This window comes from Lissotriton vulgaris, chromosome 1_1, assembly GCF_964263255.1.
Source record: "Lissotriton vulgaris chromosome 1_1, aLisVul1.2, whole genome shotgun sequence".
NCBI lineage: Eukaryota > Metazoa > Chordata > Amphibia > Caudata > Salamandridae > Lissotriton > Lissotriton vulgaris.
In genome coordinates, this window is record NC_141685.1 from 1,545,350,644 (window position 1) to 1,545,378,185 (window position 27,542).

The 27,542-nt window shown below is 50.7% G+C and overlaps 1 protein-coding gene across 1 annotated transcript in view; it reads right to left on the reverse strand.

The window, feature by feature from the left end:
• Positions 1-27,542, reverse strand: part of CEP290 (centrosomal protein 290) — a 1,386,965-nt gene that overhangs the window by 550,944 nt on the left and 808,479 nt on the right. The window contains exon 37 of the mRNA XM_086918001.1: positions 10,213-10,426. Within this exon, the coding sequence (XP_086774127.1) occupies positions 10,213-10,426 (214 nt within the window). The remainder of the gene's footprint in view (positions 1-10,212; positions 10,427-27,542) is intronic.

Sequence of the window (27,542 nt, forward strand, 5' to 3'; positions counted from 1 at the left end):
GGAGGAGGGTAGTGGCTCACTGAGGGCCACGCTGGAGCAGTACAGGAACTGGGGACTTCGAGAACGGCATCAGAGGGCTGCATGCACGCTGTCGATCTGCTCGATTGCCACCGGAGGCCTCCACAACACGGACCCACCACGGATCGGGGAGGCAGGGACTGCGGCCTGGTCGAGAGCTACGGTGCCTGACTGAGCCCCCGAGCTTCATCACTGTAGACCAGATGCAGACGGCCCTTACGGTGTCGAGAGGTGAGGCGGCTTAGCAAACTGTCGGAGGCTTACGGGCAATGCACCGGCTGCGAGACTCCTGGCCATTTGCGGGCGCGCCTGTCATTTTCTCTTAACGGACCGCAGCAACCCCGGAGAGGCGGACATCGCCGCTGCGCTGATCTCGCTGCCCTGATCCTACGGGGGACTCTGAATACCTCCCGGCGGCCCTGCAGGCAAGGTGCCGGGGGGGGTGGCAGGGAGGCTACGGCTGTCTCCTGAGGGGGTCCTGCCTAGCTGGCTTCCCGCTCGCCCGCCATTTTAGAACTTCTCCGGCCCCTAACTCAGCGGAGGCGCTTGAAGCGGGAGCGGTTCCTCTGCCTTTTAGCCCTGCCACCTGAAGCGCGCTGCGGTGCTTCTTGTGGACCCCATGCTCAGGCCTGCCCCGCCAGCCATCCTGGATACTGTCTGCCCTGGGCAAGAAGGACCATGCAAGTAGGGGCCTGCGCTGCTGGCAAAACAGAGGGGTGTCCAGTGAGAAGCAAGTACATCTGCCCACCAGCTTGGCCCTTGGAGTGGGGGTGGGGGGGGAACTGGGCCCACGGCGCGCTGTCTCCTTATCCCTGCATTGAGACAGTGGCAAGTGTCTGGTGTTGATTTGGGCGGCGGATGAGTGGGGGCCCGGAACACGGTAGCCGCGGAGGAGGTGGTGCACTGGAACTGCGGAGAGGTCCCTGCGCTTAGCGTGGCAGCATTAGTACGACAGGGAGATCGGCGCAGGTGGGACCCGGCCGGCCGTGGAGACAACGGGCTGCCCTGGAGGGTGGAAGGCAGTCAGCGGGACTCTGCTGGTGAGTGCAGAAGCCTGGCTCTGAGCTCCGTGGGCTGCGGAGGTTTACCCTGGGGTGGCTGGTGGGTGCGCGGCTTGCGTGGCCCTCTCTAGACAGGGGTGGACTCAAGTGCTGCTGTCTCCTGGTACCTGGCCTTGACAACTGGAACCCTGCTTGCTCCCTGAGACCCCTGAGAGGCGGGCGGAGGACAAATTTGCGGCGGGGCCCTGCTACACACCCACCGAGTCGCCGAGTTTGGGCAGTACTTCCACCTTGCAGGAGCGGGGCAAACCACGTCCGCCCGGGATGGTGTGCTCCCGGTCAGTCCGCAAGTTGTATGTTAGGTTCCGGCTGGGTACGAAGCCAGCCTGCTCCGGAGCTACCAGGGTAGTGACCAGTGGAGTTAGACGATTAGCCAGCAACGTCGCAAATTTTTTTGTGTCAACATTCATAAGTGTTAAAGGTCTGTACGAGGCGCAGTCATTTGGGTTTTCTCTGGTTTAAGTATGGTAACCAGGATCACTTCTCGCATAGTCTGGGGCATCGTTCCGGATGTACATATATCCTCAAATAATGTGAGTAGGTGCAGTAGCAAGAGGTCCTGGAACGCCTTATAAAAGGGTACAGTGAGGCCGTCACTCCCAAGAGCACTCCCCGCCTTCATCTCCGAGCGTGCTAGAATTATCTCTTCGCGCTCGATCGGGCGTATAAGAAAATGGCGGAGGAGGTTGGACAGCCTAGGCAGTTCAATATGGGTCAAGTAGTCAAGAATGCGCTCTTCCGGGCCGGAGCCACGAGAGGAATAAAGGTCTGAATAATATTCCCGGAACTTCTCCGCAACCTGGGACTCCGTGAGCGGGGGATCCCCCGGAGGAGGCTCAATGCCATGTATCGTAGTTCTGTTGCTGCGTTGCTTAAGGATTAGCGCAAGAACCTTCCCCGGACGCTCCCCTTCGCCATATGATCTGGCGGTGGCATATTTCCCAAAATGCTTTATTTCGGCATCCGCTTCCTCTTGATACTCCTGAAGCGTCTGCGCTAACTCATTAGTAAGGGCTGTATTCTGGTCCGCCTCACAAAAGGACTCTAGATCCTTTAATCTGTGCTCCAAGGCCGTTAATCTGCCACGTATCGACTAGGGGACCCCCGCATGTTTAGAGATAGTGATCCCCCTAATGTATGCCTTAAAGGCTTCCCAGACAGTCTGGAAAGATTCTACCGATCCTACGTTTGCCTCAAAAAACGTCTCAATGGACATGGCTAATTCCTCTTTAAAAACAGTGTCAAGGAGGGAGTAGGGCGTGAAATGCCATAAAAATTGGGGGATTCGTTTCTTTTTTTCAGAACAAATTTTATTTGGTTTTAGCAGTTAACAGAATAGAAAAGAAACACTGCTTCCATTGAAGCAGGAAGACAGTGAGCTTATAAGTGCAATTATAATCAAAATATTCAATCAACATTCCCCTGAACCCCCCTCCCCGTAATTCAGCCCAGTACCCACCCCCCACCCTGCACGGTGTTGACATTGTCCAGAACAGGAGCTTAAGCATCTCAATAACAGCATGTGGTTCAGTTCACTCAGGGGCAGTGTGAATAAGGTCTATATCAGAGGCCCGAGTTGTCGGGGGGTCTAGTAACAGGCCCCTATAGTCTGCCCATTTCTTCCAGATCCGATAGTGCTTTTTGGGGCAGCCCCTGGCCTCAAAGATTGGGCGTTCCAGACCCATGTTGAAGTCCATGCCTCGCTTCCACACCTCTACCAGGGGAGCCCTGGGGGCCTTCCAAGCTTGGGCTATGTCCCTCTTGGCCACCGTGAGACCCAGAAGAAGCAGGTGTCGTTTGTATCTATTACCCCCTACTTGCTCCATAACATGAAGGAGGCCCAGTTTCGGTGTGCGGGGGAGTTCCCATGCCAAAACTTCCTCGAGGTAGTCCCACACGCCAGTCCAAAATTTCTGCAGCCGTACACATTCCCATACCGTATGTAAGAAGGAGCCTATCGCACTTCCACACCTCAGACACTCCGGGGAGGCTATCAGCCCGCCTTCCACAGTCGCTCCCTCGTAAAGTACGCCCTATGTAGGTACTTAAACTGGATAAAGCGCAGGCGCACTGCTATCGCTGCTCCCCTAGGGGCTTCCAGGGCTTCCCTCCAGTCTTCCTCCTCCAACTCCCCCAGCTCATCCTCCCAGACCGCCCGCAGTTTAGCAAGAGAGGGGGAACAATGGGTCACCAATGTTTGGTATATAGTCGAAATTTTCTTGGTTTCCAATTCCCCCATAAATATCTTAGCTTCTAAGGGGCTAAATTCTGGTAAGGACGTTATGTCCGCTATTGCGGGGGCCAGAGCGTGTCGGAGCTGTAGGTATCTGAAAAATTGGGACTGGGGCATGTCGTATTCCTCCCGCAGTGCTTGGAATGATTTGAGGGTCGTGCCCTTTAGAACATGGCCCAGCGCCGAGATGCCAATGGCATCCCAGCCTTCGAAGCCCTGCAGTGAAGCCAAGCCTGGCAACCTCCCATTGGGCCACAGGGGAGTCTCGCTCGTTAATCTATTCCACCATCCCATGCGGCGGAGAGCGTCGCGCCACACTCTGAAAACTACCTGGGTGACCATTGGAAGCCTCTTCCGGATAGCCGCCGAGTATAGGATAGTATGGAGCGTGTCCGGGTCCATCATATATCTCTCTAGGGCATAGGTCGGGTCACCTCGATCCCCATACCACCATTCGTTAAGGACAAGCAGGTGCGACGCCTGGTAGTAGGACTGGACGCCCGACGTGGCCAGCCCCCCACAGTAGGTCGACAGGAAGCAGGTGCGGAGCGCCACTCTCACCGCTCACCGGGGGATTCGTTTCTTAGGGAAAGAAAGTGTTATTACCAATGGAGAATAGTCAGAGTAAGTGCGGGGAAGGATCCTACATGCACGAACCTGGTGAAGCAGGCATCGAGAGGCGAACCATTAATCTATTCTCGTGTGGATATTATGCTGTGCGGAGTAGTGCATGTAGCCGCCCTTGCGTGGATATCTATGCCGCCACACGTCACACATGTCAAACCTCAAAAGCGTCGACTCAACTACCCTGGCTGAGGCTGAAGGTCTTCTATCCGGGCCGTCCAACCTGTCAATGGTAGGTTGTCTGGTAAAGTTAAAATCAACACCCCACAATATATGGTCTTGAGCATATGGTTGTGTGATAGTCATCAGGTTTGTGTAAAAATCTGGATCGTCATAATTAGGGCCATAGACATTTATAAGGAAAATTTCAAGCCCCTTCCCGCAGCATTTGGAGAAAGCGTATCTACCCTCCCCACCCGATACTAAGGGCGTCAACGTTACAGATGTCTTCGGGTTCACCCAAGTCATGACTCCCCTAGCATGCGATGTAAAGCCCGCAGTATGAGTATTGCTCAATAGGCCTTTGGAGCGTAAAATGGGACTGTCCGGGTGAAGGTGGGTCTCCTGTAGGAGGGTAATGTCTATGTTATGTCTGTAGAGGTAGCTTAAGATTTTGCGGACTTTACAGTGGTCATTGAGACCGCGCACGTTCCAGGTGAGTAATACCAGTGAGTCAAGAGTACCCCCAGAGTTAGTCACTGGGGTGTCAGTCGCGAGATTGCATGATGATGAGGGAGAACCAGAAGCGGCGTATCCGAACAGAGCCATGCCTAAGCTGTATAACGCAACCTAATACAACAAAAAATGCATTAAAAAACATTCCCAACAAGTATCCACCCCCTGCTCTTAGAAGAACAGATGCATGAAGAGGTAAGCAATGCAATCCTAATCTCGCAATATAGCAACATACAAAAGCAATCAGTAACATTGAGAGCATAGCAGTTCCACAAGTCAACCCCCCAAGTCCCCACCCACGCCTGCCCAACCCCAACATGACTGTGATCCCATCCCTCCATCCCAAAGAAAAATCGCCCCACCCCTCCCCCAACAACAAAACACATCGCAGGTGTGATTCACTCCGAGGTGGATGTAGCTCGCAAAGTGGAGAGTTTTTGTGACCTGTGAAGGCCAAACTCCCCAATCCGCCAGTCGTGGATACATGCAGCTGCAATGAAGTGTAGGGGAGCATAGTACAGCAGGGCTCCCCAAGGTATGGGCGTGTAATAAACCTTAATATCAGGATCAGCACAGAGATCACCCATATCTATAATAATATACCAAATCTAGCGACCACCATCAACATTCGCAACCCAGGTGGAGGCCCAGAGAACATGCACTATAAGAGGAGCCACGGGGTGATCCCATAGAGATGCAACAACAAGCTTGCCACCCCCCGCAGCGCAAGCAGGACAATAAGTCTACCAGCGGGGATGCACGAGGAACCAGGCATGATTGTCCAACCGATCACTCCTCAAACCCAAACCCAGACCCACAGAAACCAACCCTTCCGACCCCCAACAGCAATTAGGCATACTCAGCAGCAAGAGTCTTCATGTAGCATTCAGTCCTGCTCGTCCATTGTACCTCCTGACACTTCATCAAGGACTTGTCGCTCCGGGTGGGATCTATGGTCCTTCATCCAGTCTTTCAACACTTTTTTTAGGGCCTTAAAGTGAGTGAAAATGAGCGAACGCCCCTGTCGGTTGAACCTCAGCCTAGCAGGGTACAGCATAGAGTAATCAGTCCCAAGGTCGCGGAGTTGTTTTTTCATGGGAGCAAACAGGCTCCTGTACCCTGGCCGTAAAGTCCGGGAACAGTGAGATTGTTGACCCTTCGAATCTTAGCAGTTCCTTCTCACGTGCTAGGCGGAGGGCCACAGCAGGGTCCCTGTAGTTTAGCAATTTTGCGATTATCAGTCTGGGGGCGCTCCTGGTTTTGGCCTAGGGCCAAGCGAGCGGTGAGCGCTCTCCAGAACAAACATTCCTGAGAAGGAGGCGTCGCCCAGGAGGGACTTTAAAAGCTTCTCGATGAAGAGCTCCATATACCCAGTAGGAGTTATCTCTGGCAGGCCCCGTAATGCGTAGATTACAGCACTTGGAGTGAGCCTCCAGGTCTTCTGCTTTGTCCTGTAGGATCTGGAGCACTTTTCCCAACTGTTTGTACTCAGTATCAAGGGCAGTCTGCGCCTCCTCCATCTCCTTCAGCCTGCACTCTGACATGTCCCGCCTTTCTGCGTGCTTGTCTAACCTTTCGGCCATGCGGTCCATTCTGTACGTGAGCGCATCCATCTTGGTGCCTAGGGAAGTTATCCCGCCCTGTAGGTTCTTCTCCATGGTCAACAGAAGGCCGCGGATGTCTTGGGGCGGGTCCTCTGCAACGCGTTCCTGTTGGCCAAATCTGTCCTCCGAGGGAGGTTTTCCGGTCTTGGACCTCTTCGGTTCAAACAAGAGTTTTGATTGAGTTCTGTCTACTCGCCCCATCCTATCGTCGCGTGAGGATCCCCTCGTGGCCGGATGACAGCTCGCGCAGTGGGGTAGTGCAAAGGTGAACAGTCCAGAGCAATCGCACAAAATGACCGACCCCCGCAGCCCTTACAATGCACACTACTCAGGCCAGGCCCGAAATGGCAGGTCTCGCAGCGCCTTCTTCCCTCCCGTACATATACTGTCCTGTGCTCCGTAGGCAATCTCCCTGTCAGAAGCACAGCAGGAATATCAGCTGGGGACACCAACCCTACCTCCTACGGCCTAGTCCTGCAGTCTCGCTGCACGCTGCTAGGGTTCACAGATGGGGGGAGAGTCCGTCCGTCCGCGGCCCCCTAGTCTCAAGTAAAGTTCTAAGCAGGTCGCCCTCGGATGTAACCGAGGGGGAGGGGGTAAAAAGTCTCACCACTTGTCTCGCCCCACGTCCCGATGTAGGCCGTAGCAAGGATAACAGCGTAACGTCGGTTTGCGCCCCGATGTGTTATGTCCAGGGCCTCACCAGGAAGACTCTGAACCCTCCTGAGTGCTTATCACTCTGCTGGCAAAGCAGTGCCCCCACTACAGGCCGTACTGCGGTCGCAGTAGTCGGCAGTGTCAGCTGGGCACATTTTAAGTAGCCATGGGGCAGGGCAGCGCATAATGTTGAGCAGAGTAGGCTAGGTCAGTCAATAGCTTCTGCAACAGGGGGGACTCTGCCCGCAACAGGCACAGAGCAGGTGAAATGCACAGGGTCCCATAATTTGTGCCGGCAATTCCACCCGGGGTTCACTCACCGCACTGTGTGCATCCAGTCAAAGCGGGAATGCGCGTTGACACCAGGTCCGCTCTTGTCCAATTATATGCCTACAGGGGAAGGGAGCGATGGATGCGCCCCCGTCAGGGCCCCCCAGTCAGGTGCCGCAGGATCGCTGTACGGGCTTCAGGCGCCCGACGGCCGCACGCGCCTCCGGGGGCACTCGGCCGCGCACAGCTCCCGGCAACGCTCAGGGGCCGGGTCTCATACCCCCGCAGGGCAGGCGAGCACAGCCAACAGCAAGCAGGCAAGAGGGAGCGCGGTCTGAGGAGCGGCCCGCGCCGGGGCACTCGCGGCGGTCCGTCGCTGCCCCCTCAGCCAGAGGGGGGAAAAGGAGGCCTCCTGATGGAAGTAGGCCCCGCGTCGCACCCTCGAGTGGAGTCGGCCCCGAATCAGTAGCAGGCCGTATCTTCGTCCCTGGAGCAGATAGGGAGCACAAAATTACTGCAGGGTGTGTCTCAGAGCTTCATTCACTCGTCAGCCCTCGCAGAGCAGGGTAAAGGTGTTACAGCTGCAGGATATTAGATGGATAGAGCTGCGGATTGTAGGAGCTCTCTGCTCAAGCGGCCATCTTTGTCGCGAGCTAGCTCCGCCCCCCTGGCTGTTCGCATACTTTTTTACACTAGGCACATTCTTTTATTTTCTATTTTTCACCAGTTTCATTTGCTTTTTTAACATGGCTGTCTGATATATTAAAATTGTTTAATTAAAAAGGCCCTTATGCTTCACAACACTTGGACATATTATGAGATATACACATACCAGTGCCCTTTTGCATGAATACTCACGTATTGTGTGCGTGTCACGACACACCCACGTGTCATGACGTTTACATGCACATGCATCATGACACATGGAAGGAAAACAATTCCAAGGTTGCTGGCTGACCGATTGGCTTTGGCAATCCTTGTTAGAGTGGTTGCGATGATTGAGCTATTTTGTTTTTGAGAGATATAATCTCTCTTAGATGGCTGCACTGCACAGGTTTTTAGGTTTCGACTGGAGTACTTTGTTTACACATTTTGCTTCTTTGTTCCTTGATATCTCCCCACTCCAACTGTTTCTCTGTGAGAAATAGGTGACTCAGTCTGACGGGGGGGTCTTCCGTGAATGATTCCATTAATGTCTCTGATAATGAAAACTTCAGCTTAGATTTGCAATCCCCGAATCATGGTCAAACTCTTTATTTTGTCAAAGACGAACTGTAAGGTGCCCCTAGCTGTGGGGTAATTAATAATGGTTGTTTATGGGTCTTTGCGTGCAGCTAAGGCTCAAACTTGGGAGAGGGTAAGTAACAGATGTATTGCCCACAACTGCAGGCAATACAACATAATTATGAGATCACCATTGCTACACAGAATCTCTCTGACAGCTTGGGCTTTGTCTCCCACCCCATTCTTCTGGAAGGCTTGTACAAAGCAATGGTGAGAGAATGGGTTCAAGATCGGTTAGCAACTCTTCATAAGAAATGCTATGAACACTTTCCTTTTCACCCTTGCGATCTGACTATACCATGGCTTTTTGTAGAGAGACTGAAGTCCTACTCTAGGTATTTTTATTTTATTTATTTTATGTTCTTGTAGAGCTCCTGAATAGACCCCCGGAGGGGTATCTCCGCGCTTTTGCCAGTGGAAGAAATACAGATTGTGCTAGTCCATGTAAAAAAGTGAATGATTAGATTAAATGAGTGGTTTTTAACTATTTATGAAGAGATGGGTTTTGAGGGTTTTTTGGAAGGTTAGGTGGTTGGTAATTTGTTTCAATGTCTGGGGCAGAGAGTTCCAGAGGACAGGTCCAGTGTGAGCGAGTGCACGACCTCCCTGCCTAGATTTTTTTATTCTGGGTACCTGTAGTAGCTGGAGGTTACTGGAGCGTAGGGACCGCCCTGGGACATAGGGTGAGAAGGCTTTTGTGAGGTACTTGGGCCCCGTACCTGTCAGACATTTGTGGATGGTACATAGGATTTTAAACTTAATGCGTTGCCGCACTGGGAGCCAGTGTAGTTTAGCCAATAGAGGGCGGGAGGGAGTCCTAGGTGGAGCGTTGAGGACTAATCTTGCCACAGTGTTTTGGACTATTTGCAGTTTGTTAAGCTGTTCTTCATTGGTTGATAGAAGAAGACCATTGCAATAGTCCAATCTGCTAATGACTAATGCCTGGACCAAGGTCTTCCTATGTCTGTCAGGTAAGTATGGAAAAACCCTTCTCAACAGAACAGAAAAACCCTATTCTAGGTATTATCTATGTGATACCGCTGGCTACTTCAATCAACTATTGTGGCAGTAGCTTTGAAGCCTATGCCAAAATCACACTACTGATTATCTGGCTTAATGACAATTCTAGGAAAGTTCCATGGCTTCTTGAATGGATGCAATGTCCTGAAGTCTAAACTCTGATAACACAAAAATCATTACTGGCTGGTCCTCTCCTCTTAGGAGCAGCATTTAATGACCTAATGATAAAGCCTCTCCTAGGCTAAATTGATGGTCCCACAATCTAGTGCAATTTTGGACTACTAGCTCTCTTCTAAACAGCTCATTAACAAACTCACTTCAACTTGGTCAAAAGTCTTTAAAAAATCATTTGATTGCTTCCTGCTTCAGGCCAGCGGGTCAATTAATGATTCTTTCCCGCTTGTACTACAGCAGCTCTGATTCAGTGTCTTTAGCTGATATAGAACTATGTTTACTGCCTTATCTTTGGGCTTAAAAAGCGTGCTCGCATCTCATTTCATTTGAAATCTCTACATTTTCTCACAGAACTTAAGCAGTTCTGACTACCGAAAGGAATCTACAGGAGGTTTAGATCGACACATTTTTATGTCATAATAATCCAGGTTTAAACAACAACAAATGTTTACAGTAGTGTTATGAGACTGTCTGCTTGACATGCGGCTATACTCTAACAGCTTGTGACCCAAAGGAAGACCTCCATGCTGGAAAACCTGGAATAATGTTTTATGCTTCCCTTTGTTGCCATAGAAAGATTCACAAAGCTTACTTTTTGCTGTTTTTCCTTCTCCGACAACTGGTTCTTCAGTCGTTCCACCAGATTTTTCATTGTTGCTGTTGGAGCTCTAGTGTTTGCTTCTTTTTGGGACTCCAGCTCAGCAGTGAGATATTGCACTTCTTTTTCCATTTGGGAAAGCAGGGATCGCAACTCATCTGCTTCATTTTTCATTCTTTTCACTTCCATAGCATGGTTTTCTTCAATTCTAGGGGAAAGTGATACATGCCAGACAGTAGAAAAGTGTGTATTTCCTGAACAACAGTAAAGACTGTAAGTATTACTCACAAGACTCTTTAGAACACAATCGGCGAATGAAAATAAAAAACTACTATTTGTCACAATGTGGACATGTAATACCATTTTAGAAGTGGTAGCCTAGTTTTTGTTGTTTAACACAATGTTGAGGAAACTCAATAAGTTGGGATATGAAGGATGGAAAAAAAAAATCAAATTTTAACAGGACTACAAAATTATTACCACGAAAAAGCATACATAATTAATTCAGGTATGGTTCAATTTACTAAAATATGCTAGCATTGAAGTATGTGATACTTAAGAAAGATGTTAAAAATGTATTTCACTCATGAGATGAGTTCATGAGTTGGACGAGGTATTAAGAGAATAATAATCTGTGTAACCCATAATAAGATCCTAGCGATGCAAAGCTTTAGGATGCAAATACTTGCTGTTCCCTACTATAATTACCAATTTTACGAAGAGACACCTATTCAAAAAAAGTTTACATACCTGGTAATGATCATTTTGTGCCTACTCTATCTACCTGCAGATTCCTCACCTGCAGACCAATTTGGTATCTCCATGTGCCACATTGGATCCAGAAACCTTTCCATGGTTCTTTTGCACCAGTAGAGGGCGAGGACTCGATCTTGGCACCAGAAATGACGCCATGGTGACACCACTGGAGCCATACAGCGCATAAACTAGTGCACTGAAGTCAATTCCCTGCCTTTTCCATGCCTTTATAGGTAGGGAAAAGGAAATAACATAAATTGTGGCTGTATAGTGCAGCTTTGTAAATTTGAACCCTATTAAAATGGCCAGTGGCCCTCTAAAAGAACGGGTATTCGGGTAAAATTGGTGAGGAATCAGCAGGTAAATAGAGTATCCACCAGATTGGTTGTTACTGAATGTAAGTCACTTTTTCTTTTGATGAATACTTCTACCTGCAGATTAACCACACTTGTTGAATAGGCTTCAAAGCAGTACCTCCCCCCAGTGATGGGTTGGAATGATGGTCAGAAAACAAAGGTTAAGGAAAGAAATCCTGGAGCACTGAGCATGTGAAATGGCAATCCTTTCTCAACTCTGAATCCAGAACACTACCTCGGGTGGTGCAGCACATTTTGGCGTGGGTAACTGTCCATCTGGATAGTTTTCCTACGAACTGCTTTGCCCTTTTGCTACCTGTGTAAAACACAATCAGCTGGTCGTCAGACTTGATCTCTTTAGTTCGGTCGATGCAAAAGCTGACTGCTCTTCTATGTTATGTTATGTTATAACCTCTTGTATAGCGCACGAATCACCGGGGGGCATCTCAGCGCTTTTTCTCAGTCACAACCGAAGGAGACAAATAGCAGGACAGCAGCGTTAGTACAGGTGAGCTTTCAGATGTTTCTTAAAGGCATGGTAGGAGGGAATGCCTCGAAGGGTAACGGGGAGACTATTCCAGTACTTAGGGGCCAGAAAGGAAAAGGTCCTGCCCCCAGACCTACTGCGTTTGATGCGTGGAATGTGAAGCAGTTGCAGCTTGCTAGACCTCAGTGGGCGGTTAGGAATATGTTTTAGAGACTCATCGTCTAGGGTCCAGACAATGAGTCTCTCCTCTTCCTTGGTGGGGTGAAGTTGAGGATAAAAGGCGAGAAGGGTAATGGATTGTCCCAGATGGATAAGAGTCACAGACTTGGAAAGAAAGGCACTTTAGTTGGGAGGACCAGCTTCTCTAGAAAGAAGCATGCATAAGGTGGGCAGGCGGTCAGTGCCTGCGACTCACTGAGATACTTCTCCAACAAGAAAACAGTTTTAAAAGTCAACAAATGTAACTGACAACGTGAAGTGGCCCTAATGGAACACCCCTTCAAAATGTAATAGAGCTCCGCTAAGGCAGAGAGCTGACCAGTCAATCCATCATCCATCCGGACTGGCTGACTGACACACATCAGACGATGGAACAAGCGTCGGGAGGCCGCAGTGAGCATGACCTCCCGAGTAAGAGTGCGGCCTGGGAGGAGTGCAGAGATACCCTGCATAGATTATCCCTGGACAGCGTTTGTGGAGCCGGTGGATTGCTTGTCTCCTCAGATCCGGGGATGACTAGAGGGCAGATCTGGTGGAGAGGGGAGTGTCTGGGAGGCCTCGAGAGAAGCAGCGACACAGGAGTGAATGAGGGCCGAGTCAGGCTGTTAAGAGATCCGCTCTAGGACACCTGGATGTCGTAACAGCGTGCGCTGTGCAGAGTTAAGGAGGTGGAGTGGTGCTGCGCCCGGAACACCAGCATACTATATGCGCCTGGGAGGAATGCAGAGATACATTGGTGAGCCATGGGATGCGAGGGCGTAACCAAGGGTTCGCTGGGCTCCATGGCTCGGAAGACTAGGGGGCAGCTCCAGAGGAGAGGGCAGCGCCAGGGAAGCCTCTGAAGACAGGGCAACGGTCAGGTCTCCAGGGGCCTGATCGGTTCGTTCAAATAACCACTAACAGGCCCCCAGGGACGCCGCAACAGAGCACGCCATGCTGGAGGTGCTGCGGGGGCGAGGAACGCCCGCACACAATCTGCACAACCACAGGCCTGGGAGACCTCAGAGAGGTGGGGGCCCGCAGCGATCTCAGCAACCCAGCCCTGGGACGTAATTGTAGGCGTCGCCTTTCTGCACATGATGTTTTTGAACTATTAATATCTGGATGATGAACTAAAAAACCGAAAAAATCTAAAAATGTTTATAAAAGTAATTTGAAACAAAATATCATGATGAAATAAAAATGTTTTCTACATATAACTAAACTCTCTTTGTGTATATGTAGACGTAGTCTCAACCTTTTGATGTAAAAGGAGAAATTTGGCAGTGATTAATTGAGTGTTTTGCTATAGTTTTCCCCTTTTTCCAATGACGTTATTTCCCTACGTATAGCAAACTAAGTATCTGTAGGGGTCCCCTGTTTTCCAAAGCTAGCCCATGCAAGGACCAGGAAACCTGCAGGTCATGGTGACTGGACGGGTAGAGACGTGGCTAGAAGCCCTTTCCGGGGTCACGAAAAGAGTGGAAGGCATATTAGACTTGACAAGGGGCAATGGAAAGACACAAGGACCTGGCCATAGCCCTGCTGCACCTTTGAGTCTCTCTGGTCTTCGAAGAGATGGAAGCCATCAAAGGGCATGTCCATGAGTAAGGTCTGGACATTCCCAGAAAAGCCAGTGGTTCTCAACCAGGCATGGTGCCTAAGGGCCACCGACGATGAAACTGCTCTGCTTAGTGAGTCAGTCGTATCCAGCCCAGAGTCTATGGCAAACTTAGCTGCAATCTCTTCCAACAGCAATAGCTTGGGGAAGTATGGCTAAAGCCTCCTCCAAAACCATAGGCAACAATTGCACACCAGAGTCTCACAGTGAATGGGAGTATCTGCCTAAAATGCACGTGGTGTTCACCCACCACAGTGCCAGCCTGGCAGAACAAAACACCTTCTTTCCCAAGGTATCCAGCCTCTTGGATTCCCTGTCAGTGGAGGGGTAAGGAATGAGCCAGGATTTACTCCGGAAGTGGAGGCTTGGACCATCAAGTTCCCAGGGGTGGGGTGAGGAAGTTAGGGTCTCTTGGGTCGCAGCGAAGGCTGCGGTTAATTGTCCTGTTCACAGGAAATTCTATGTAGGGCTTGGACGTCTGTAAGGACTTCGATAAACAGGGGAAGTGGTTCACAAGGGGGCTTTCATGGCTGAAACACCGCCATCAAGATGTTCATCTTGCCAGCCACGGACAGCTGAAGGTCCAGGACCTCAGCCGCCTTCCTCACCATAGCAAAGGAAGCTCCCTCCTTCATAGGCACAGTATGAGGAGAGATCAAGCCAGTATCTGGGGAGGTGTGGCATCTGCCTTATCCTCACACCAGGTGTTTCTGTGACATCTAGGGACTTGTATTCCTCAGGGTCCAGTGGCCCTTCCCAGTCATCCCAAGTCCTAGCCCATAGGAATAGAGCACAGGCTCTGACCTGGCTGGTCTGCCCAGTCGGCACTAGTATCTGCATCGGATGGCGCCCATACGGCTATTATCGGAGTTAGGGCTGGGTATGGGGAATGAGCAGGCGGCAGTGCAGGTGTACGTCAGCAGTGGAGCCGGCATCGGGATAGTTGAAGTGGCTTGAACTGCACCGGTCCTGATCCATCCGTGAATCCAAGGGGTCCGACTGGCAGTAAACCTGCTGGTTGAAAACCAGTAGGAGTTCCTCCCAAGCCCTTTGGGGCCTAAGGCATTCCAACAGGGACAGGCTGCCCAAATAGGAGATGCATGCCATCATATAATTCCCAGAGTAGGGCAGGATCACTCTGGCTCCTGGAAACTAGAGGAGAGACGGGGATAGCCCAGGCGCAGGCTCAACTGTAAAGCCAGGTCTTGAATGCCGATGCTCCCTTGTATCGCTGGATGACTTGAACAGGGCCAAGCCAAAGACTTCTTCAACTTCTTGTTCTTCTTTGCTTGAGGGATTACTCGAACACCCAGATGACTTTGACAGGGATGACGAGCGCTACGAGTGGCTCAGTGACTGACCTCAGGACCTTCCTCCCGACCAGGATTGGACTGTTGCAGCATTTCTCGTCGAGCTGAAAGAAGCTTGAGAGACTGCTCCTCAAGGTATTGAGGTCCATGGCGAGAAAATAGATTTAGGGGATGGCAGTCTAGTCGTGCTCAAGGCACCAAAGGCAGATGAGGTGTTGATCTGTTATCAACATGTGCCGGTGACAAGCGCCACAGGGCTTATAAGCAGCCTTTGTCATGGTCATCAACCCCACAACAGGAAACAATGTCTCAAAAATCTTTCACATAAGGTTCGAAAAAAGGGACTGGGGTTTCTCTTCTCCGCATCTGTGCTGACTGGTGTGGAAAGAAAAGAAGTGATGTCAGTGCGGGGGTGCCTATACAGCCACCGTGAGCTTCACTTTCGGCGTGGACGATGCCATAGAGAATCGGGTGACACCACCTACCGGAGCTCAGAGGTAATGCTCAAGATAGAATTCCCAGAACCAGTCTGACGCCTGAGGATAATTCTGAGGAAAGGAATCTGCGGCTAGAGTCTCTATCAGATAGCTTGCCTTGCACTGAAAACATTTTTTAGAAGAACATACACGGAAATTTCCATTGCAATTGATGGACAACAACTCTGGATCATTGTTGAAGGGTGCAGAAAAAAGGAACCAATGTTAATGAGATGGTGGCTCCAGTGATGTAAAAATATCCGGCCCCAAGTTAGAGACAGCACCCTCTACCGGCACAGAGCTGTGCAAAAGTTTCCATATCTAGTCTGGTGCCTGGAGACTGTCAACAAGGTAGGAGGCTGGCTCAGTATATAGTGTCCACTTATGGTGAGATACTGTGCACTGAGTCGAAGCAACACCTTGTGATAGTGTTTAGGTCCTTGAAAACCAAAGCTCTCAAGGGGTAGCAATGGAGAGCAGCTGAGGCTTATCTTGGAGGGTGTAAAGCAGTTGCATGTATCACTATGTCAGTCATTAAGCTTTTCAGACAGGAAAGAACCACACAAGGGAAGTAGAAAAATACTTTATATTTATTACTACAAACTAGATACTAACTTGGTATATCTCCTTCCCGGAGATATCAATTACACACAAAGAATACTTAGAAAAACACATAGGGCCCAACCAGGGGGTCAAACCATATACTAAAATAGTGGGATGCGAGGTGAGTACTAAAAAGGAACCAGTACCCAAGCTGGAGGATCCCAGGGGAAGCAAGTAACCATCCAAGGGGAGTAGCCAGGGACCCCAAGGTACCCGGGCGCAGAGTGGTTACACCGGGTCAGACGTCCATAGGACAACACAGGGCAAGTCGCAGTTGGAAAATTAGAGTTCCAGGACCCTTCCCACGGGACGACAAAGGAACCACTTGGATGGGGAAAGTAGAAGAGTCACTCCACCTGTGGATACCCAGTGGATAACCAGAAGATAAGGATGCCTGCACCAGGGAGCCAGGGTGCTTAGGGGTGAAGTAGTGTTGGAAACCTCCATAGACGCCAATGGGGGATCGTGGAAGTACAGAAGCTACATCGTCTCAGGGACCAGGCTGGTGGAATCAGCATGGAGGGTCCAGATGAAAAGAACCTAAAAACAGAGGGTCCAGAGTCCAAACCGCCGGGACGTGACCAAGAGGCACAGGAGCACAACTCCAGCCATGGTTGACGGTTCTTGGTACAGCACAGATTAGAAGAAACAGCAGATATGGAGACCAGGCGATGTTGTAGGAGCCCAGGAACCTTTCACAAGCTGTCCCTAGCCGGACCAACAAGGATGGGCAGTGTCTGACAGGACCACCAACAAGCCCTGACAAAAGCAAACAACGGTTTGCAGGAGAAGATGCTTGGTTGCAGATCAGAAAGGTCTGTGGGACTAACTCCACAGGAGAAAGTCAGGGCTGACCCCCAGCAGGCAGGAGAGCCAGCAGGAATCAATGGAGCCCCTCGAGGACCCTCTGGAAGCAGGCAAAAGGATGTTGCATGGAAGCCTCAGCAGCACACAGGAGATGAAGGCCCTCAATGCAGAAGATGCAGGCAGGACGGCATACTTGCTGTTGGGAAGTGCTGGAGCTACTTGAAGCTTGAAGATCTTCTGTGAAGAGAGCCAACAAGCCTCGGTAACAACAAACAGACACGGTGAACAGGTAGGCAGTCAACGTCGCCTGGAGGTGACCAAGAGGCACAGGAGCACAACTCCAGCCATGGTTGACGGTTCTTGGTACAGCACAGATTAGAAGAAACAGCAGATATGGAGACCAGGCGATGTTGTAGGAGCCCAGGAACCTTTCACAAGCTGTCCCTAGCCGGACCAACAAGGATGGACAGTGTCTGACAGGACCACCAACAAGCCTTGACAAAAGCAAACAACGGTTTGCAGGGGAAGATGCTTGGTTGCAGATCAGAAAGGTCTGTGGGACTAACTCCACAGGAGAAAGTCAGGGCTGACCCTCAGCAGGCAGGAGAGCCAGCAGGAATCAATGGAGCCCCTCGAGGACCCTCTGGAAGCAGGCACAGGACGTTGCACGGAAGCCCCAGCAGCACACAGGAGATGAAGGCCCTCAATGCAGAAGATGCAGGCAGGACGGCATACTTGCTGTTAGGAAGTGCTGGAGCTACTTAAAGCTTGAAGATCTTCTGTGAAGAGAGCCAACAAGCCTCGGTAACAACAAACAGACACGGTGAACAGGTAGGCAGTCAACGTTGGCTGGAGAGGGATTATAGTCTCCCAACTTGTAGGGAAGACTGGTCAGGCATCTGAAGACCCAACAATCCACCAGCTGTGTTGTAGAGCCAGTGGATTGCCGCGGCCAGGCTTTGGAATTCCCTGCCAAATGCCCTTAGGAAAAAATACGACCGCCTCTCCGTCCGCTAAACTTTAAAAATGTGGCCATTTTAATTTTTCCTTTCCTTCTCCCTCCTAGTCAGAGCATGGAGCCTAGACACTGTTGGCTAGTAGTTCGCGGTACAAATTAAATTTTCATTTCATTTCTTTGGGACAACAGGATTGTGGACGTTGAGGTGCCAGTAAATGCAGGGAAGTGGCTCCTTCACTTCAAAGTAGATTCCTTCAGGCTAGGATGCAATATGGGCTTAAGTCAAAGTGGAGGAACCGGGAGCTTTTTATGAGGTCCTGCACAATGCTCCTAATAGATACGTAAATCAAAAGAATGTGCAGTTCCTAAGGAGAGAGGAAGGGAGTGAACAGGTCTCTTATGGATTGCCCTCACACACCCTGAAGGATGTCATGCTTCATCATTGGGCTGTGCTCTTCGTCGGGCCAGCACTGCAATGCCCGACAGGCTCCCGCGAAGGGGCTCTTTGCCAGAGATCTTTTAAGAGACAGCCGTTTGGTGAGTGAGGGTCAGTGGTCAAGGTCAAGTGAGTGTGAGTTGTGGATTAAAATAGGTTTAGTACTGCCCTATAAGGAACACATTTTATTCGTGGGGTGTACTAACCTAACTAAAATTGTGTGAGCCCTGTCTGGAATTAATGGTCCTACAGGGTCTAGTTTGTGTATGTGGTCGACCTGTTTCTTGCCTTCTGCCCCTAACGGGTCAATCGGCAATTCTTCAGGACCAGTGTCTACAGGAGTAAAGTTCTCCTAAATTCTAACACTACCGCAAGGAGGGTGCTTGCAATGTTCCAGGGTTGGAGACCTGGATAGGTGAGACCTGAAAGAGATACAAACTATTAAAGTACCACGGCTTGGTCTGAAAAATGATAATATCCACCAATAGTGCAGTGACTTACATGCGTAGGCTTGTATTTGCCTAGAGGGATAATATCGGTGGATTAACTATTCGTGGGTAAGTATTAAAACAATTAAGACTCGGTGCTCATCACATCATATTCATTAGGAACACACCATCAGAACAAGTGTGCACATGTAGTGATTTAAAAAACAAGTGTGCACATGTAGCGGTGTAAAAACTATTGTGGGGAATCATTAGGCTTGACCGTCAGAGTTGGTATTCCATATGTGGGATGTGTGCAAATAGGAGTCGAGGCGAGGGCAGGTGTCTGGAATGTTTGTGAAAGCAGACGCAATTGTTTAGGTATGATGGGCCAGTGTTAAGTAGTCCCTTGAAAGGGTGTGTGAAGACTCTAAATTGTGCTTGTTTGTGTATGGGGAGCAAGTGGAGCTCCTTGAAGTGTGATGTGAGTGCATGGAGGGAAGTTGACAGCGATTCTGGCAGCAGAGTTCTGAATGGTATGCAACCATCTGGTCACCTTTCTGTTGATACCAGTATACGTGTTCTGGCAGTCCAGCTTGCTTGTTACCAGGGCATTTGAGACAGTTTTCCAGGTGCTGATTGGGAGCCATTTAAAAATCTTACTCAGCATCTTCAGGGTGTGGAACCATGAGGCGGCAACGGTGTTGGCTTGAGCAGTCATGTTGAGCTTGCGGTCAATGAAAATTCTTGCTGTTGGTGGTGGAGGTGAATGTCAGTCTTAGCTCTGGTGGCCGCCAAGTGGAGTTCCACAGTGAAATGCTCCTAACGAACATCATAATTTCGGTCTTGTAGGTGTTCAGCTGTAGACAGTTGGGTTCATCCAGTGGGCGATTTGAGTCATACAGGCATTGAACTTGATCCGTGTAAAGGGTGTCTTGCTCATGAGAGAGAGAATTAATTGCTTCTCACTGGCATAGGAAAGGACAGAGGAGAAAAGCTTTTGCCAAGAATTACAGGTAAGGACCATGCTTTCTCAATCCGAAGGCTGAAGGAAGGTGTCAGTCTCCCGTAAGCAGCTCTGAGTTGATCTCAATATTAAGGCAGATGTAGACTGAAATTGAGGTTGTAGAACCTTTTGTCATCGACCACTGTAGTTGCATGTAGTGTTACTCAAGTCTTTCCACTGTACTTCGTTGTGCTGAGTATCTGCAAGTTTCAGCTTTTGGTTCTGGTCTAGAGTTAAAGTTTCAGCTTCCATTCAGATGCTGATGACATCTAGGTATATGAGGAGGAGGGAGATAAACTAACCACTGTGTGATGGTGGTTAGCAGCTCTCAGGGGATGGATAGGCAAGACAGCCTGAAGGTAGGGGCAGAGAACATGATCCTGAAGACCCAACAAATACTACATAAGTACCTCAGTGGGTTTCTTCCATACTGGTTTGGTAATATTATTCCTGATTAGAATCTGAGTTGCCTTTGCAAAGATCATCTCACAATAGAATTACATATTCAGTCAATTGTTCAGCTGTGGTGCTATCCTCTTAGGTTGCTTGGATTGACTCTTCTTTGGATTCTCAAGGAAGATTATGCAGTCATAACGGTGAGTTAAATGGGGGCCCAAATATGGCAATATGCTGCATGTTAGCCCTGTGCTCGTTAAAGATTTAAAAGTTATAAAATGGAAGAAGCTCAGAATGTTGCACTCCATACTCTCTTTAGTTGAAATATTCTACCTCTGGAGATCACTACATTTCAAATAGTTGTAAAATCACAACAGGATAAAGGCCCCACACTCAATTATGCTTAAAGTTAATTGAGAACACGCTCTTCATTATTGGTCCCTAGCTCAAAAAAAGGGGTGGCCTTTATGGAAAAGCCTTGTGGAGTGGTTCCACAATGAGCGAAACACTGCCTTTAAAACACAGCTTCAACAAACCAGCAATACAACACTTTTTTCAACACTGTACACCTATTGTATTGTATGCTAACACAAAACACAGGCTTTCTTTGTGTCTGAGAAACAAGAGTCACAAAAACCAGCCTTATCACCTTTAGCACAACAGGTTTATGCAAAGCGGAGTTTCCTTGTCTAACAAGATATAAGTCACAGTCACAGCCTCTGTTTATTGCCCCAAGCCGGTTTAGGGTACACCCGTCACTTGAGCTTGAGAATCCTTTACATGGAAGTTCAATTGTTTTGAAAGACTACCATCTCTGGCTTACCATATATGGTTCTGATACCTTGGTTTAGTTATCTTCAACATGTGTGACATCTGGCCCTGATCTAGTAACAACTACCTTCTCAAGCTCTTTTGCAAAGAACACACTCTCGTCATTCCTAACTTTGCTTGTGGCACCAATAAAATGCATGAAGCAAACTTTCCGGCGTAGGAAGTGATGATAAAAAAGCCAGATCTCCAGGAGCAGGCCTGTACCATCTCGAGATGGGACGAGAAACCGCAGGAGCAGATAAAGGTTTCTGCCACACCTCCAGGATTGGTTCAGTTAAAGCACCTGTTAATGGAAGCAACGGCTCAGAAGTTGACGGAGATGCGTTTAGAACTTCTGTAAGAAAATTAGATTTTGAATCAGCTGAGGGAAACAGAAGACCAAGTAAATCAGCTGCCTTCCTTATAACTACATGATATGGAGCAATGTCCTGAACAACCCCTCCACTTGCAGTTGGAAGACTATATTCAAGAGATGTACCGAGGCCACTTCATGAAGGCCTTCATACTCATCCTTAGAGTCAACAATCTCCACTTCCTCTTGATTCTGTGCATATTCCTCCTCTTCAAGGAGCCTCTGCGCCTCTCTCCTAGAACGTTGTTTAGGTATAGCCGTCGGTGGAGCCACACGTGGCGCCGGTGAAGACATCAACAACGTCGACGGAGGAGCCTCGGCTTCGAACCTCGACGTTGATCGAACTCGAGGCGGCGCCGACTCAGTAGCTGAAGGAGTCCGAGTGGAGGTTCACGGTACCGGGAAATGCCAAGCAGGAGTCGACGGCAAGAATTGCATGCAGGGTGCCTGGGGATAGCATTGAGGAATACCCAGGTTAAAGGACAAAGGACACAAGGGGCCCGTAGGCACGCCGGATGGAGCAGAGGCCCTGGCAAACATGGCAAACATCACATTGAGAAAATGTGAAGAATCTGACCCAGGAGCAGGAAAAGGAGGCTATGGATTCGTACCTTGCTGAAGAGGATTCACTTGAGGTCAAACTGGAGGTTGTGGAGCCGGGGACGGCGCCCACAGGTGAAGCTACCCGGCCTGGAAGGCACTTCCCCGGCGCCATCAATGGAGCCAGTGAATCTTCATGCTGCAAAGCACCTTTAGAAGCCGGCAACCTCCCAACCGGAGATGCAACCAGCGTCACCTGAGGAGAAGGGGATGGAGTATAAAGTCCTTCCTTCGATGTTGCTCAGCCGGAGTCGACAACCTCGACCTCAACGCCCTGGCCTTCGAAGAACGATGTTGAGAGGATGTCTTCTTTTAGATTTCTTATGTTTCTTCGACTTCGAAGTGTGAGAAGATGAAGACTTCGCCCTCTCCCGACCCCTCTTCTCCTTCTTGGCTTTGGCCATGAACAGCTTGGCTTCACGCTCCTTAATCGCCTTAGGACTCATCTTCTTGCAACTTCTGCACTATTCGATGTCATGGTCCGAAGATAAACACCAGAGGCAGTCATTGTGCAGGTCCGTGATTGACATATGCCCGCCACACTCTCTGCAGGGTTTGAATCCCATCTTCCTAGAAGTAGCAATCAGGCACAAACGCACAAGTTACTACTTGTGTAACAATATATCTGTAAGAGACATTAGTTAGTGATAGATTCCTTACCTTAGAATATCCCCAGGCGTCCGACTGGATCCGGAAATTTTTGCGTAGCAGTACCCATGCGCGTCGGTAGGCGTTGTCCGCGGCTCCGCGTCCGTCGTCGGCGTCGTGGGCGCCGTGATGACGTCGTCAGAGTACTTAGACACCGCCTCCGCATGCTGTCGTCAGTTCTTATACACAGCTTTTCCGCGCCACAAACGCAGAGCCATGATAAAAACCAACACTGGTGCCATGAAACTAGGGCCCTGAAAGGGGATGACCTTAACCCTAGATATCGGTTCGCACAACGGGGAGGATAGGTGGGTCGGTAAGGAATATATCACTAACTAATCTCTCTTACAGATATATCGTTACACAAGTAGTAACTTGTGCATCTGAAAGAGACACGTTAGTGATAGATTCCTTACCTTAGAATAGATACCCCAGCAATACCAACCCTGGTGATGGGTCTGCGAACCAATAATCACCCCAGAAATTCCTGGAGGACGGCCAAAGAAGCCATCCCTCCGGACTTGCCTGTCCAGGCAGTAATGTCTTGCGAACGTGTGCAGCGAGGCCCACGTAGCTGCCTGACAAATGTCCTGCAAGGGGACTCCTCGGCCCAGGGCAGTAGTAGTCGCCGTGGCCCGAGTGGAGAGGGCCCTCAGCCCAACAGGAGGTTCCTTCTTAGCCAAGGAGTAACACACTTGGATGCACAACACGATCCACCGAGAGATGGTCCGCTTGTGCACCGCCCGTCTTTTCTTAGCGCCCACGTAACCAACAAAGAGTTGATCATCCACCCGGAACTGGCGTGTGCGATCCAGATAGTTAGAGTGCACGTTTTGGGTCCAGACGGTGGAGCCTCTCTTCCTCTTGCGAAGGATGCGGAGGCGGAAAGAAGGTGGGCAAGGTGATGGACTGCCCGATGTGGAAGGCTGTGACTACCTTGGGCAGGAAAGAGGGTTTTGTACGCAAAACAACCTTGTCCGGATGGACAGAAAGGAAAGGGGGTTTAGAGGAAAGAGCCTGGAGCTCACTCACTCTCCTGGCAGAGGTGATGGCAACCAGGAAAGCAGTCTTAAGTGTAAGAAGACGTAGAGGACAGTTATGAAGCTGCTCAAAGGGAGCGCACATCAAGTAAGTTAGAACCATGTTCAAGTCCCACTGGGGCATCACGAAAGGAACAAGAGGGAACATATGAGTGATGCCCTTTAAGAATCTGTTTAGAATGGGGGACTTGAACATAGAAGGCTGACCAGGTAGCCTTAAGAAGGCTGAAAGGGCAGAAAGGTAGCCCGTGATAGTGCCCAGAGCAGAGCCCTGCTGGGCAAGAGAAAGAAGGAAGAGGAGAACTTCAGAAAGGGGGGCATTGAGACGATCCACAGCCTTTGATGTGCACCATGCCACAAATCTGTTCCACCTGCAGGCGTATACCGACTTTGTGGAGGGACGCCTGGCTGCCAGAATGACATTACAGACTTCAGGAGGCAAGTCAAATGGCCTCAACTGTCGCCGCTCAATCTCCAAGCAGGGAGGTGGAGACTGGACAGGTTCGGGTGGAGGACCATCCCCTGCTGCTGCGACAGAAGGTCCTAATGAAGAGGCAGACAAATCGGGGGATCGACTGACATACTGAGTAGCTCGGGATACCAGTACCTTTGCGCCCAGTCCGGAGCCACAAGGATGACTTGGGCCCGGTCGCGCTTGATTTTCTTCAGCACTCTGGGCAGAAGTGGTATAGGCGGAAAGGTGTACAACAGACCGCAACTCCACTCACGACGAAAGGCGTCCCCGAGCGAGTGACGCCTTGGAAATTCCAACGCGCAGAACTGATGACATTGCGCGTTCTCTTCGGTGGCGAATAGATCTAACCAAGTCTCTCCCCACTGCAGAAAGAGGCCTTGCGCCACGTCCGAGTTCAGACGCCATTCGTGATCCATCATGCACCTTCGGCTGAGCTCGTCTGCCCTGGTGTTCAGAGAACCTGCCAGGTGATGAACCACCAGGGTCACGCCCTGATGTGCCAGCCACTGCCAGAGGCGCAGAGCCTCCTGGCAGAGGGTCCACGACTCCACCCCGCCCTGTTTGTTGCAGTACCACATGGCGGTGGTGTTGTCCGTGAACACCTGCACTACACTACCCCGGACAGAGGGGAGGAATGCCTTCAGTGCTAGACGATTCGCCTGCAGCTCCAGAAGGTTGATATGGAGCTGGTACTCTGCCGGAGACCAGAGGCCTCTGATCCGCAGTTGTCTGAAGGTGGCTGACGACTGTCTGGGGCGAGCTCGCCTTCAACAACCAGTCGTCGAGGTAGGGGGAAGACTGAAACCCCTAACCTGCGCAGATGAGCTGCGTCCACCGCCATCACTTTCGTGAACACCAGTGGGGCGCTGGTAAGGCGAAAGGGGAGCACGGTAAACTGAAAGTGCTCGTTGCCTCCCGTGAACCACAGGTAACACCGGTGGGCCGGCAGGACTGGGATGTGAAAATAAGCGTCCTGCAAGTCCAACGCTACCATCCAGTCTCCAGGGTCTAGGGCAGCTAAGACCTGAGCCAATGTCAGCATATTGAACTTCTCCTTCTGGAGGAAGCGTTGACATTCCGAAGGTCCAAGATAGGGCGTAGGCCCCCTTTGCCCTTCTTGGGTACCAGAAAATAGTGGGAGTAACAACCACACCCTACTTCTAGCCCAGGAACACGCTCGATGGCCCCCTTGGCCAAGAGGGCTGTAACTTCCTCCTGCACAAGTTTCAAGTGATCCCCCGACACGCGGTGGTACTCCGGTGGTATGGCTGGAGGGGACGTCTCAAAGGAGAGGGAGTAGCCCCTTCGGACGATTTGCAGCACCCACCTGCCCGATGTGACAGTGCGCCAGTGGTGATGATGATGGCGAACCCTGCCCCCAACTGCCGTCACATGGGCCTGAAAGCTCGGACTAGGAAGGTTTTGAGGCGGATGCTGCAGGGGTAGGTGTGGACTGGCCTCGCCGTTGTCCCCGACCGCCCCCACGGCGGTTCCCACGTCTGCCACCGCGCTGGACGGTAGTCTGCGGCCCGTGGCTGGCTGGACGTGTGGGGGCGCCCCTTCTTTGGCCACGAAAGGAGCATAAAGCAGCCGTTTGCTGGTGCGGGGCCGAGAGGCACAAGGACTTGGCCGTAGCCCTGGAGTCCTTAAAGCGCTCAAGCGCATGGTCTGCCTTGTCGCCAAAGAGGCGACAACCATCGAACGGCATGTCCATAAGTCTGTTTTGGACATCAGCCGAGAAGTTGCCATTGCTCTGCCTAGTGAGTCAATGGTGTCCAGCCCACACCGGATGGAATAACGTGCGGCATCTCGACCCTCCACAAGGGCTTGGCCGAGTTTCGCTCGGACCTCCACCGGGCATTCTGGCAGCATGTCCATGACCGTATCCCACAGAGAGTGGGTGTAGCGGCCCAAGAGGCATGCGGTGTTGACTGACCGCAATCCTAAACTTAGGGAGGAAAATACTTTCTTCCCGTATTGTTCGTACCTCTTGGATTCCCGATCGGGGGGAGCCTCCGGGAATGCGTTCTGGGAATTAGAGGCCTGGATAACCAGGCTCTCGGGGGTGGGGTGGGTAGACAGAAAGCAAGGGTCGCCCGGAGCCGGGCGGTGGCGCCTGGCCAGGTTCCTATCCAAAGGCTGACCTGTAGCGGGCTTTGACAAAGTGCCCAGAAGAACGTCAGATAAGTCCTCATTAAAGGGCAGCAGAGGCTCCGCCGAGCTTGACTGTGGTTTAAGGACCTCAGTGAGGAGGTTGGTCCTCACGGCCGCGACGGGGAGCTCAAGGCTTAAGGCCTTGGCCGCCCCCATCAGCACCACACTATAAGCCGCCCCCCTCCTCCGTAGCCACGCTAGGAGGGGAGACAAAACCAGTGTCGGGCGAAGTGTCCAGACCACTGGCCTCCCCAAGCTCTCCTGTCCAGTCCGCAGAAGACTGACACTCACGTGCCAGAGGGTCCTTAGACCCCTCCCAATCCCCCTCGTCACCCATTGCCTGGTACTGAGGCTCAAAGGATGGGGCTGGGTCATAGAAATAGAAATCTCCAAACTGCGTCGAGAGCGGCGCCAAGCGGCGCCGCTCCGACGCCGGACGCGAATCGAGGGTAGGACCAGGGACAGCAGCGTCCTGGGACGATGCCGGGGGCGACACCCTTGCGGCGACCCGGATTCGGAGCCGGATCCAGTGGGGCCCTGCGGCATCGGGACCGAAGTCGCCGACGACGCCGGGGCCGAAGCACACGGCCCGCGTGGGGACCCAGTCAGGGCCGCTTGGCCCGAAGGCGCTGCGGAACCCAATGGAGGAGTGAGCGACCTCATGGCTGAGAGGAAGGCCTCGATCTCCTCCGGCGGCGCGTGCTGCCCAGGGACCGGCGGGTATGGAGGAGGCCACGGAGCCGCGTGGGCGGTGTCGCCCGAACCCCCGGCCGCGTCGCGCGAGCGTCGGGGGGAGTCAGAAGAGCGATGGTGCCTCTTCGACTTCTTCTGAACAAACTACAGGGGTCACCCATGTAACCCATAGGCTTTTGGGTATCTAGCAAGGAGAAAAACAAGGTAAAGCCTACGGAACACTATTACATCTATCTGGTTACAAGGCTGGATACAATCAATTATCCAATCTTGGATTATTACTTCTCAATACAATTTAATTGAAGTAATTTTCGATATAGAGTTTCTCCACGTAGATAGCCATAAACAAAGAGAAATAAATATCAAATTTATGGTTCAACTTTTTCTTTTAATTAAACCATATTCAACCTAATTATTGGTCTCTCACATTGAACAAAACTGGACACAATTCATATATACAAACAAAACACATATACTTCTGATTTACATATATATATATACACTTTTCTTAAGAACCAAACTCACGGTTCTGATGCCCCACCTATTTGAACAAGGATGTCGATGTATAATTCATTCACATAACATTCCTTCACTTTAGATCACCAAAACAAAAGACAAAAAGAGTGTATGAGGTTTAGCCACTTTTAACCTCTCTCAGACTAGCACTCTCTTAAATCATTATTTCTCCAACAATAC